This window comes from Geotrypetes seraphini, chromosome 1, assembly GCF_902459505.1.
Source record: "Geotrypetes seraphini chromosome 1, aGeoSer1.1, whole genome shotgun sequence".
NCBI lineage: Eukaryota > Metazoa > Chordata > Amphibia > Gymnophiona > Dermophiidae > Geotrypetes > Geotrypetes seraphini.
The window spans coordinates 77,374,860-77,388,882 of NC_047084.1; the positions used below are offsets into that span (position 1 = coordinate 77,374,860).

At 41.6% G+C, this 14,023-nt stretch overlaps 1 protein-coding gene across 4 annotated transcripts in view; it reads right to left on the bottom strand.

Moving 5' to 3' along the window:
- NEDD4L (NEDD4 like E3 ubiquitin protein ligase) overlaps positions 1–14,023 on the bottom strand; it is a 656,466-nt gene that overhangs the window by 381,447 nt on the left and 260,996 nt on the right. For all 4 annotated transcript variants that reach the window (XM_033933707.1, XM_033933724.1, XM_033933698.1 and 1 more), the window contains one exon: positions 8,460–8,541. In XM_033933707.1, the coding sequence (XP_033789598.1) occupies positions 8,460–8,541 (82 nt within the window). The remainder of the gene's footprint in view (positions 1–8,459; positions 8,542–14,023) is intronic.

The following is a 14,023-nucleotide window of genomic DNA, read 5'->3' on the forward strand; positions in this document are numbered from 1 at the left end:
TAATGGGGACAAGGCAATATGTCCCATTTCTGTGGAGAATAGGCCCGATAATAAAGCAGAGTTTATAAGTCTGGTGAGGGATGAGATGGCCTGCATGGGAATATTCTCGTACAGGTAGGAAGGGAATGGATCCAGGGCACATTTGTAGGATTTCAGTTTGAGGCAGAGTTTAGAGATCTGGGGTTCGGATACGAGTTTGAAAGTAGTCCAGGATCTGTCTGCTGGGATAGGGATAGAGTCGTTGGGGGCCAGAGAATTGTAAGAGACTGCTGGAGGGAAGGAGCTCCTTATGGTAGTGATCTTTTCGTTGAAGAATTTTGCTAGGTCGTCTGCTGATGGGGAGGAGGGGGGGAATGGTGGAGTCTTTTTTAGAAGTAAAGGTGCGCCAAATGTTAAACAGTGTGCTACTCTGGTTGTTGGATCTGGAAATTTTATCACCATAGAAGTTCTTCCTTGCTTTTTTTTAGTACTGAGTTATAAAACTTGATATTGTCCCTCCAGGATTGTCTGTCTGAAGGGGATTTAGATTTTTTCCATTTGCGCTCCAGTGCTCGACATTTCTGCTTCAATTCTCTTTGGTATGGAAGATACCAAGGGGCCTTACGGGAGTAGGAGATAGATTTAGTAGATAAAGGGGCAAGAGTACAATAGGTAATCTCGGAGAGGTTTACGCAGTTGCGCCAGTTGGATTCTAGGTCAGCAGGCTTAGGACAGGAGGGAAGTTGGTTGAGAAATTGGGTCAAGAATAGTTCGCACGTGATTTTTTTTGTGGAATGTGATAGGATTTGTGGCACGGGGTGGAGATCCAAGGTGGGACATGAAAATGGGGAGGCAGAAAAAAACTAAAAAGTGATCGGACCAAGGGACATGTTCCCAACGAGCATCTTCGGCAGAAGTTTTGTGTTCAGTCAGGTCGAGGAAGCTGATGATGTCTAGTGTGTGCCCCTTTTCGTGGGTTGGGGAGTACACAGGAGAGGGGAAACCTAGAGAAGTGAGGAAATTGTTGAATTCGGTTGCATCCTTGCTGGTGTTGTCATCTAGGTGGAGATTAATATCGCCAATGATCAGAGACAGAGAGACCACCAAATTGTGAGGTGGAAAGTGCTTAAGACACAAATTAAAATGTTGGCATAAAAAGCTATTCCCACCATAGACTAAAACATTACAAGCATCACTAGAGATGGACTGGGTGAGGGAGAACTCCCCTCCATTTGAAAGAGGCTGGGAACTGAACAAAGAAAGAACTTGGAATGCAACAGACTTCAGACTGCAGGAAATGCTGAAGATGTATAAAAAAATGGCTAATTATCTCAAAAAATATCCCACTTAAAGAAGAGGGAAATACTTCCATACTTGCTAACAGAAAAGGGTTCTGGAAAGCAGCATACTGACCAAAGTGAAGAAACAATCAAGCCTCACTTCATGCAATTATTCTTCACGGTGGTAACAATTACAGAAATCTTTGAGTGATGCTGGAAGTGGGGGAGGGGGAGGATCCTGGCACCACTGGGAAAATAGTATAGAAAATGGAATAAATAAAGCTTCAGCCTCTGATAACCAGATCTTCTATTGTGATATCGTAATGCCTCATTCCACCAATGCCTAAGAACCAACCTCATCAGCGATGTCACAGTGACTTGACTGTCTTTTATTTGGCTCATGTATACTACATTTTGATTTCTAGAGTGGTGAAGTGGTTAAAGCTACAGCCTCAGCACCCTGAGGTTATGGTTTCAAACCTACACTGCTCCTTGTGACCCTGAGCAAGTCACATAATCCCCCCATTGCCCCAGGTACATTAGATAGATTGTGAGCCCACTGGGATGGACAGGGAAAAATGCTAGAGTACCTGAATAAATTCATGTAAACTGTTCTGGGCTCTCTTTGGAGAACAGTATAGAAAACTGAATGAATAAATAAATAAATAAATAAGTCACCCAGGCTGGGAAATGAGCAACTCAGGTCCACTAAGTGTCATTCAGACTCGGAAAGTAAATGTAGCCAAGCTTGCTAGCAACAACTCCCTGCTCAACATCCAGACAAATTGGGTCAGGAACTGACATAGAAGTACCACAGAGAAGCTGCAAGATCTGCTATTATCTGCTTGGAGACAGAAAAATACTGAACATTTTATGGCTGCACGATACCCTTTAGGGGTAATTTACTTGGGACTTGTTTTTTTTTCTCTATCTCCGTCTGCTAACAGACCACTAGAGAATGACATGGTGACAGAATTTGTTACCATCCCCCACGGGTAACCATGGAAAACCATCCCCCATGTCATTCTTTTAAGGAGAGAGTGAAGAATCAGAGTATGAATGGGCATAACCACTGACCCTCAAGCCTTTCTTTGAGGAATGCTGGTGTAGAAGGGCTGAGGTTGAAATAGGCACTGATTAATGACAATCTCTGGTATCCAGAGCAGATATTGTGATGTCATAATGCCTCATTCCACCAATGCCTAAGAGCCAATCACATCAGTGATGTCACAATGGCTTCATTATCTTATACTTTGCTCAAATAAGAATCAAAGTATGAATGGGCACAGCCACTGACCCTCAAGCCTTGCATTGAAGAATGCTGGTGTAGAAGGGCTGAGGTTGAGATAGACACGAAAGAATGACACCGGATGGTTCCCTGCTGTTATCCATGGGGACGGAGTCTGACAACTCATTTGTTTGGACTGGTTTGGTATGGACACGAAGGAAGAATACATTTATAAGTCAGTAAGAGAAGTTTTCAATGGCATGTGGAAATGAATAGGGAGACAATGAATAGATCTGAGAAGAGGAGTAATGTTTTGGCCAATGTTGCTACACTCATAACAGAAAGAATGACAAGATTAAAAAATTCACGTATATAAGAATTCAATAAAAGTTGGACCGATGGAGATGTAAACAACCAGAAGTATGCTGTGCCTGGTTGGATTCTAAAGGTACATATAAAAATTAAAAATTAAAAAAAATTTTGCCAGTTGCATCAATCGGTAGTATATACTCCACATTTAAATGAGAGTGGGTCCAGGATTGGGATTATATTCTAGTACTTGAAATTTGTATTAGATATAGTAGCTACACTCACAAGACATGCAGCTGAATTATGAATGGACTGAAAAGGAGAGAAATGTTTTTTTATAGGAAATCTCAGCAGATTGCAGTAGTTTAAGTAGGAGTTACAACAAGTATGAATAAGGGATTTGGTAGTGTGTTTAGTCCAGAAAATGCCAAGAGGAGTGACCCCTCCCGAGGAAGAGTGCAAAACTCGAGTTGGGGGGCCATTTTACTCAAATGGCTTTTAGCTGCATTCACTTATAAGCACTAGCACTTACACGATTTTTATTCTATGCTTCCTGCACAATACACAAGATAAGTCTGTTTTAGTTTAGAGAATGGCACAGGGAAAAAATCTGTCCCCGTCACAACCCCGTCCCACCATCCTCTGCACCGCCCCGTCACCGCCACTGCCATCCCATTCACCGCCCCGTCACCGTCACCGCCATCCCTTTCACCGCCCCGTCACCGCCACTGCCATCCCATTCACCGCCCCGTCACCGTCCCCGCAGCATCCATATAAGCCTTAGTACTCTAATATTTAGCTTATTCCGTTCTTATAAATCAAAGTTCCTGCTGCTGAACTAGAGAAAGAGATGTTCAGCTGGCAGGGCTTTTTTATAAATTTTTATTAACACAACTAATATACCACCATAATGTTTCCGACAGAGGACAAGTATGCAATAAATGCATTTTGCTGTTTCAATGCCAGTGCTCAGCAGAACAACAGACAGCAATATGGACATTCACCTTATGGACTGGGTGATATACATTTCAAATGTAGTACTTTTTTAATATATAAAAATAGGCAAAATTAGTTGCTGTTTTATCATTATATTTTCTTGCCATTATAGTATTCTTCATTGATCATTTTTCCTTTTAAATTCAAAACAAATTCAGCCTATCTTGTGTCCCAGCATGAATTCATGTTTCACTCAATTGGCTGTTTCAAGGGAATAAACCCTCCAACTTCCATTTGCAAAAATATCCAATGTTGTTCCTTCTATGAGCAATATTTAAATTATGAGGAACAACATTGGGTATTTTTGCTGAATTGTGTGACACCATTTGGGCTGAACATGAAGATTGAAAATGCCTGGTTAGCCCTGGACAGATGATTTTAACAGCCAGGATCTGATCACATTGGAAAACTGGTCCTCAATGTGGCAGCTGGGCTTCAACGCTAAGAAGTGTAAGGTCATGCATCTCGGTAGCAGAAATCCACGCAGAACATACACCTTGAATGGAAAAACACTAGCTAGGACTTCAGAAGAATGGGACTTGGGAGTGATCATCAGTGCAGACATGAAGGCTGCCAAACAAGTAGAGAAGGCCTCATCCAAGGCAAGGCAAATGATGGGATGTATCAATAGAAGCTTCGTTAGCCGCAAACCTTAAGTCATAATGCCACTCTACAGAACCATGGTGAGACTTCATCTGGAATACTGTGTGCAATTCTGGAGGCCACATTACCGGAAAGATGTGCTTCAAGCTGAGTCGGTCCAGCGGATGGCCACTAGGATGGTCGCCGGACTCAAGGGTCTCTCATACGAAGAAAGACTGGGCAAACTGCAGCTCTATACCCTAGAGGAGAGCAGGGAAAGGGGTGACATGATTGAGACATTCAAGTACGTCATGGGTCGTGTAGAGGTAGAAAACGATATATTCTTTCCCAAGGGACCCTCGGTCACAAGGGGGCACCCGCTCAAACTCAGAGGAGGGAAATTTAGTGGTGACATCAGGAAGTATTTCTTCACAGAAAGGGTGGTAGATCATTGGAACAAACTTCCGGTGCAGGTGATCAAGGCCACCAGTGTGCTTGACTTTAAGAATAAATGGGACATCCACGTGGGATCCCTACGAAGGTCGAGTTAAGGAACTAGGTCATTAGCACTCAGACTTAATAGGGTGGGTAAATGGAGTGGGCAGACTTGATGGCTGTAGCCCTTTTCTGCCATCATCTTTCTATGTTTCTATGTTTCTATGTCCTGGCCATTTAAATCATTTTGAATATCTAGTCCAATGATAACAGAATTAGGGTGATTATAGAAACATAGAACTTTGTTGATCACTAAAAACAGAGGAGACTAAGGGTCTATCAAGCCCAGCATCCTGTCTTTGACACTGGCCAGTCTTGGTCTTTGGAACTGCCCATTGTGTCAGAAGCAATAGGGATTAAGTGACTTGCCCAGGGTCACAAGGAGTGTAGTGTAGCTCTAACCACTGGATTTAGAAGTTGGCTTCTTTTGGAATCTTTAACTCATCGTCGCTAGGACTCGAATCTGAGTCCGTGGCACCTAACACAGAATAGAATTAGTATGGCAAGGTAATGAAGAATGGTCCAGCAGCCCCCACCCTCCCTCCACCTCACCTTATATTCGTTCCGGGTTTGCCGGCTTCCTTTTTCCCTAGCCGCACGCGTTCAAAAAGCTGTGCATTTAGCCAGCTCCCTCCCTCCACCTCACCTTAAATTTCGAGTTTTCCGGCTTCCTTTTTTCCGAGCCACACGCGTTCAAAAATCCGTGCACGCGCGGCTGCGCGAGTCAATCAAACTTCTCCTCTCCTGCAACTTCTTGTTTCCGGTTGCATCAGAGGAGAAGATTGATTGACTCGCGCGGCCGCGCGTGCACGGATTTTTGAACGCGTGAGGCTCGGCAAAAAGGAAGCCGGAAAACTCAAAATTTAAGGTGAGGTGGAGGGAGGGAGCTGGCTAAATGCTACGGGCGGGCGGGCGGTGGCTACGGGGACCGCGCGATCCTTGATACCTCACTGCGGAGACAAGACCACTCACCGCTCCACGGGGCGGTGAATGGCCTTGTCCCCGTCCCCGCAGCGACTGCTTTTTTTCTTTCACCGTTCCGGCGGGTTACCCGCGGCTAAAGGCGGTAGCCACGGGTAAACCGCCACCGTGTCATTCTCTATTTTAGTTATCATTATTATTACTTTTTTGTTTTGATTTAATTTGAATATTTGTGTGGTTACAGCAGGGAGGCAATGGGACAGTAAAGGCTGTGATAATCCCAGAGGCAGCCATAGTTAAGTGGCATCAGTTTGGCTGAAGGGTCTGAGTACTTTACTTTTAAATTAATAATTATTGTTATTAGAGCTGAGATACAGTGGGAAATAGAAAAATAAATGACAAATTTTAGTCTATTGGATATACCATGTTTTCCCAAAAATAAGGCGGTGTCATATTAATTTTGGGTCCAAAAAATGCATTATTGGGGGATGTCATTTTTTTTTATGTACAACAATCATCTCTCTCTTCCTCTCCTCTACCCCGATTCTTCCTCTTTCCTTTCTCCCCCCCTACGTCCAGCATCCTTCTTCCCCTCCCTCCCATACCCTGTGCAACAGATCCCCACGATCCTCCCACCGTGAGACTGACATAATTCCACTCTGAAGCCTCTAAAAACAGCAACGGTGGCAGCACTCTGAACGGGCTGCTTCGTGGCCTTCCCTCTTCCGCATCACTGATGATGTTATCAGTGATGGAGCAGAAGGAAGGCCCCAGTGGGGGACCATGAAGCAGCCCATTTAGAGCGCCGCCGCAGCTGCTGTTTTTGAAGGCCTCGGAACAGAGGTATGTCAGGACTCACCGGGGTGGGGGTGGGTCACTGAATTGATGAGTCAGATTTTTGGGGCGAATTGGGCATGGATGGAGTTGGGGCATTCTGGGTCAATCTTAACTAGGGCTTATTTTTGTGGTAGGGCTTATATTAGGAGCATCTTTAAAAATCATGCTAGGGCTTATTTTCAGGATAGCTCTTATTTTGTGGAGAAAGAGCAGTCAAAAATATCCCAAGATTATGAACTGAGGAGAGAGAGAAAATGAGAATATTATTCACAGAAAGACACGCGGCTCGTTCTTGGCCATATTCAGTTTCAGATGGTGAAGGGATATTCAGCAGCAATGTCAAACAAGCAAGCTGTGATTGAGCCTGGATTCCTGATATAATCACCTATTACAAAGCCACATGATAGATCAAGTTTCAAGTTTCAAGTTTATACGATGGGAGGGATGTTATTGAATGAGAGTACCCAAGAAAGGGACTTGGGGGTAATGGTGGACATGACAATGAAGCCGACGGCACAGTGCGCAGCGGCCGCCAAGAGAGCGAATAAAATGCTGGGGATAATCAAGAAGGGTATTACAACAAGAACGAAAGAAGTTATCCTGCCGCTGTACCGGGCAATGGTGCGTCCGCATCTTGAATACTGCGTCCAGTATTGGTCACCATACCTTAAGAAGGATATGGTGTTACTCGAGAGAGTTCAGAGGAGAGCGACACGACTGATAAAGGGGATGGAAAGCCTTTCATATGCTGAGAGATTGGAGAAACTGGGTCTCTTTTCCCTGGAGAAGAGAAGACTTAGAGGGGATATGATAGAGACTTACAAGATCATGAAGGGCATAGAGAGAGTAGAGAGGGACAGATTCTTCAAACTTTCAGAACATAAAAAAACAAGAGGGCATTCGGAAAAGTTGAAAGGGGACAGATTCAAAACGAATGCTAGGAAGTTCTTCTTTACCCAACGTGTGGTGGACACCTGGAATGCGCTTCCAGAGGACATTATAGGGCAGCGAACGGTACTGGGGTTTAAGAAAGGATTGGACAATTTCCTGCTGGAAAAGGGGATAGAGGGGTATAGATAAAAAATTACTGCACAGGTCCTGGACCTGATGGGCCGCCGTGTGAGCGGACTGCTGGGCGCGATGGACCTCAGGTCTGACCCAGCGGAGGCATTTCTTATGTTCTTATGTTCTTATTAGTTGACTTGATTAACCGCTTAATCCAAGTTTCTAAGCGGTGTACACTTAAAATTTACATATGTTAGGGAACAAAACAGTCCATACAATTAATAAATAAGATTAATATACTAAAAATTAACATTGCTAAACAATAGGTAAGGAGGGATGAAATACAATTCGTAAAGAAAAGGAGAGACATCAAGGGAAAATACAAAAGGGCAATAAGACATATGAGGGGAATAAAATAAACCAAAGCAATAAGATAAAAGATTAATTTGCGAATGCATCTTTAAAAAGAAAAGTTTTTAACTCATTTTTAAATTTCGCAAACTCCTTCTCCTCCCGTAAAAACATAGGGAGGGCGTTCCAAGTCTGCGGTGCTGTACAAGAGAAGATAAATTGTCTCCTCGTATTAATAATTTTTAGTGAGGGAATAGATAAAAGATTCTGTTCGCTAGATCGTAAGATTCTCTTTGCTGAATAAGGGATAAGTAACCTAAATAAAAAAGCTGGGGTCTTATTATATAAGGTTTTCTATTACTTTGAGGATCTATTAAGGATCTTCTATTACTTTGAAACAAACATCAGACTAAAAACTTAAAGAAATATTACCTACCTTTTTATGTGAAATAATTTTTATTAAACAGCATACCTACCTTTTTAATAGTTTTTGTCTGCACCAAAGCCAGTTCTTTATTTTCATCCGCCACATACAAAGAAAGTTTCACATATGGGTCACTACAAAAAAGAGAGAAAAAAAGAGAATATTTGTACATGTATGTTTCTTATCTGCTACATAGTTTGTAGAATAACAAGCCTTTGTAAATTCCATGTATCAATCGATAGCTTTTTCTGAACGCAAACGGTAACATAGTAAATGATGGCAGATAAAGACCAGGCGTGGTCCATCCAGTCTGCCCAGAAAGATGGCCAGGGTTGCACCAGCCACTATATGCAGATTACTACCTTCCTGCCAACCCCAATCAAAATACCTAAGGCTATACAGGGTGTCCACAAAGTCTCCTTACAATTTCAAAAAATTACTAAAAAGGCAACTGATGAGATTTTTTTTTATTTATTTATTCAATTTTCTATAAAATTCTCCCAGGAGAGTTCAGAATGGTTTACATGAATTTATTCAGGTACTCAAACGCATTTTTCCCTGTCTGTCCTGGTGGGCTCACAATCTATCTAATGTACCTGGGGCAATGGGGGAATTAAGTGACTTGCCCAGGGTTACAAGGAGCAGCGTGGGTTTGAACCCACAACCCCAGGGTGCTGAGGCTGTAGCTTTTAAACAATGCGCCATTTATGTACTCGGTCGTTATCAAAGTTTGTAATCACATTGCATTTGGGTATTTCAGGTACCCTGTTGATTTTAAAAAAAAAAAAAAAAAAAAAAAAAAAAAGGCTACTCCTCAAGAAAAGGCACGTGTATCATGGTTTATGGAAACAAAATCAGATACACGACTAAGTATGGAAAACATCCACAGTCACGTCCGTCAATTCGTGCATGGCAAAAGAAATTTATGGCGACGGGGACAGTATTGGATAAAGAAAGAAGTGGACGACAAAGAATATCGGAGGAAAACGTCAATCGTGTTAAGACAATCCTTTGCTCATTCTCCTTCAAAATCCATCCGTATAGAGGTGTATTAAATGAGGCACAAAAAAAAAAAAAAAACCCCAAAACTTAAAATATCTATTCCTTATTTTGTAATAATTTCCACAGATTTGCCTATTCATTTGGTTTTTTTAAAATAAAATCTTGAAATTGTAAAGAGACTTTGTGGACACCCTATATACTACAGCTACATGCAGGTTACCTCCATGTCTCTTTTTTTTTTTTTTTAAGTTTGTAACTATCATCTTCTTGTGCTTACAGAGAAATTACACAATCAGTAGCAAAGGGCATTTTCTGTAATACGCAGGCATATAGTTGCCAATTCAGTTGTAAGGTTCCAACAATAGCTGCCCTTCCCACATTCCACATCACAGTCAGGCTTTGTGTCCAAATAGCTAAGAGAGAGGCAACACAGTAGGGTGAAGCCAAGTCCAAACAAAATATTTTCAGTTTTTAACATTATGTCCATTTTGCAAAAGGCACTGCAATTCAGTCTTTGCTCATGAATGGCTTAGAACTGCAGAATGAGGGGGAAAAAGGCTCCAAAGAGATTCTGTAACACGATTAATAGTCCATTCAGACCCAACTGCTTAACATTCTTCATAAAACAACAAAATGGACATGACAATTTTCTTGCATACACGGCACTGAAATCTTATGATTGAATGCAGAATTTACTAAAGGCACAGATGGGTGTTCAGTGATGCATTTCATAAGAGAGAGCTACATTACTTGCTTTAAGGTAACAGATGAACTCAGCAGAATTATTTCTAGTTCTTTCAACCACGGTATATTCAGCTACCTTTGGTGATGCTATTCTGTTAATAACTACAGGAAAACAAAAACCCTTTAGACCAGGGGTCTCAAAGTCCCTCCTTGAGGGCCGCAATCCAATCGGGTTTTCAGGATTTCCCCAATGAATATGCATTGAAAGCAGTGCATGCACATAGATCTCATGCATATTCATTAGAGAAATCCTGAAAACCCGATTGGATTGCGGCCCTCAAGGAGGGACTTTGAGATCCCTGCTTTAGACTAAAACAGTCAGGCTATTTAGTCAAGTGTAGAATAGTTTTCAGATCAAGTCTACCCCAGAAGAGAGTTACCTTATACAGTCAAACCTTGGCTTGCGATCATAATTCGTTCCAGAAGCATGCTCGTAATCCAAAGCACTTGTATATCAAAGCAAATTTCCCCATAGGACATAATGGAAACTCAGACGATTTGTTTCACAACCCGAAATAATTTAATTGGCAATCAATCAATCAAAAACTCCACATAATATACACACACAATGCTACACACACAAAACACATACATACACACACAACACTAAATCGCTGCTGGCACCTTTAGTTGGGAATTGGAGGAAGAAACAAACTCTAATGCAGCGCACTGCACCTGCTCCGCGCAGTGAAGATGAAGTTTAGCAACAGCCAGCCACCGTAGACAAGCAGCTGGAGTTTACTGGCAGAAGCACATGTGGCTGTTCCGGCTCTGTCCTTCCTAGCTTCTGTTATCATTGGCTCCCCAGGTTAAATTTGGCAGTTACAGTGAAAAATTTATCAATATAACTTTTTATCCTAATGGGACACATACCGAGGATCTGCAGCGGCCTTTCAAGCTCATCGCTTTGGTCACCCAACATTCGATCTGATGGTGACAGCAATAAAAAAAACAAGAAGGCGGACAGATTCTTCAGTCAGAAAGCCGAGCTCAGAAATGCTTATCTGGATGTTCTGGTCCTGCCGTGGCCAAAGAGCAAGCTGGTAAAGGGAATGAAACGCCTCTTGTATATGAGAGAAGTTCCATCCCCTACAGAACTCCTCAACTTCAGGAAAGCAATAAAAACATACCTCTTCACCTAACTCCCCTGCCTAAGGCCAATAGATTATAAAGAAATATAAATGTATAATGTATATTGGGACTAGATCCTCAGCATGCGTCACATTAGGATAAAAAGTTATATTGATAAATCTTGCACTGTAACTGTCAAGTTTAACCTGTAAACTGTATATTACTTATATTGATGTTAGATCCCTAGTATGTGTCAAGTTTAACCTGTAAACTGTATATTACTTATATTGATATTAGATCCCTAGTATGTGTCAAGTTTAACCTGTAAACTGTATATTACTTATATTGATATTAGATCCCTAGTATGTGTCAAGTTTAACCTGTAAACTGTATATTACTTATATTGATATTAGATCCCTAGTATGTGTCAAGTTTAACCTGTAAACTGTATATTACTTATATTGATATTAGATCCCTAGTATGTGTCAAGTTTAACCTGTAAACTGTATATTACTTATATTGATATTAGATCCCTAGTATGTGTCAAGTTAGGATAAAACTTCAGCTTGGAAAAAAGATTGCTGAGGGAAGATATGATTGAGGTCTACAAAATCCTGAATGGTATAGAACGGGTACAAATGGATCAAATGTTTACTCCATCAAAAACTACAGAGACTTGGGTACACTCAAAGTTACAGGGAAATACTTTTAAAACCAATAGGAGGAAATATTTTTTCACTCTGAGAATAGTTAAGCTCTGGAATTTGACAACAGAGCTGGTTTTGAAAAAGGTTTGAACAAGTTCCTGGAGAAAAAGTCCATAGTCTGCTATTGAGACAGACATGGGGGAAGCCACTGTTTGTCCTGGATCAGAAAGATGGAATGTTGCTACCCTGTATTTGGGTTTTTGCCGGGTACTTGTGACCTGGATTGGCCACCACGAAGACGGGATACTGAACTACATGGACCATTGGTCTGGCTATTCTTATGTTCTTTTGATGGAAGTGCTACTAATGAAGCACTGCAATAATCAAAATGTGATAGAACCCCTAACATCGCATGACAGGAAAATACCTACTGTACCTAAATGTAACTTGCCTGGAGTGGAGAACTTGTCTAATACTGCAGAGGTTTGAGATCTTGGGTTTGAATCCCACGGTAGCTCCTTGTGAACCAGGGCAAGTCACTTAACCTGCAATTGCCCGAGGTACCAAAACTTAAGACAGCCCACTGGGGGTTAGAGAAAGTCCTGCATACTAAGAGCTGCATACATCTAGTAGCACTACAGAAATTAGTAGTACAGGCAAGTCCCCGGGTTAAGCTTTTCTTAAGTCAGATTTGTATGTAACTCAGAACTTGTAGATTTTAAGATTCTTGCTGTTTACCTCTGCTCCCAGCTGACAAAAGGGCCAACTGTCCCTACCAGTGTTCCCTCTAAGGTACAGCATGTACAACCCCACACCATTCTTAATGTAGCCATGCATCATTCCTGAATCTGCTACAGGAGAAGTGTAGGAGTCTATGCCACTGGAAATACTGCTCAGTGAAATCAAATGAAGCCGCAACTGTATTCTTAAGTCGTACTTAAGTCGTACTTAAGTCGGGTGTCTGTAACTCGGGGACTGCCTGTAGTAGTACTGAAAAGCATGCCCTAAAGTCCAAAAAAGGCTTTATATACACAGTCACAGAGATACTAACAGTATACAATACACTCACATTCAAGAAAGTTATGGCTAAATAATCAGTTATCCTTTGTGCTGTAGAACTTACCATATGGCTCCAGTAAAAGGACGACGGATTAAGTAAAACCAAGAAGTCTCAATCCGTCCTCCTTTTTCTGGAGCTATATAGTAGCCCTATTTAAAACTATCAGTTTCATAAAATTGAAAGAAAGTTTTAAGATTTCAAATACCAAAACAAAATTATCCTAGTAGCTAAGAGAAATCGGACATATTTTGTTGAAAGAAACTCCAGAGTGAGAGGGCATGGGATGAAGTTAAGAGGTGATAGGCTCAGCAGTAATCCAAGGAAATACTTTTTTTTACAGAAAGTGTGGTAGATGCATGGAATAGTCTACCGGTAAAGGTGGTGGAGACAAAAGACTGTGTCTGAATTCAAGAAAGAATGGGACAGGCACATGTGATCTCTTAGGAAGAGGAGGAGATAGTGGATGCTGCAGATTGGCAGCCTGGATGGACCATGTGGCTTTATCTGCCGTCATGTTTCTATGATTTTTTTCATTATACCAAAAAAAAAATCTGTGGGAAAGCATTTCTTGTTAGTGATGGATGTCTTTCAATTGCCAGTCATGAGCAAAAGGTTCTTTTTTGACCCCCTCACCTTTTCTGACATTTACTTTTTAAGCACAACAAGGGTATAGTACAGTCAATATGTGAAGTTTATTCTTGGCAAAACACCCTCAAAGATCTGTCTCAGTTTTGTCTTTTCCCTTTATGTTAGAAGAATGTGTGTGGTTTTTCTCCTCATCTCAGGCTGCTAGAATGACCTCTACTCTGCAAAAGGGCACAGAGAAAGTGCTGGTAGATAAGTTTCAGAAAACAGGAGGGAGTATAGCCAAAGAATTGGAATGGCAAAGAAGAGAGTTGTATGATTTTTGGTGGAACAGACTGTACGGAGACAGACAGACAGAAATTCTGTGCATTGTGCCCTGCAGCGCCAAAACCTTGGCATAACCTTCCTAAACACATGATCCCATGATCCTATTTTCTCCTGCCAGATTCAAAACTCGTCATTTAGAAATTAAACCTACTTTTATTACACTGGCAACTTGTGCAATTT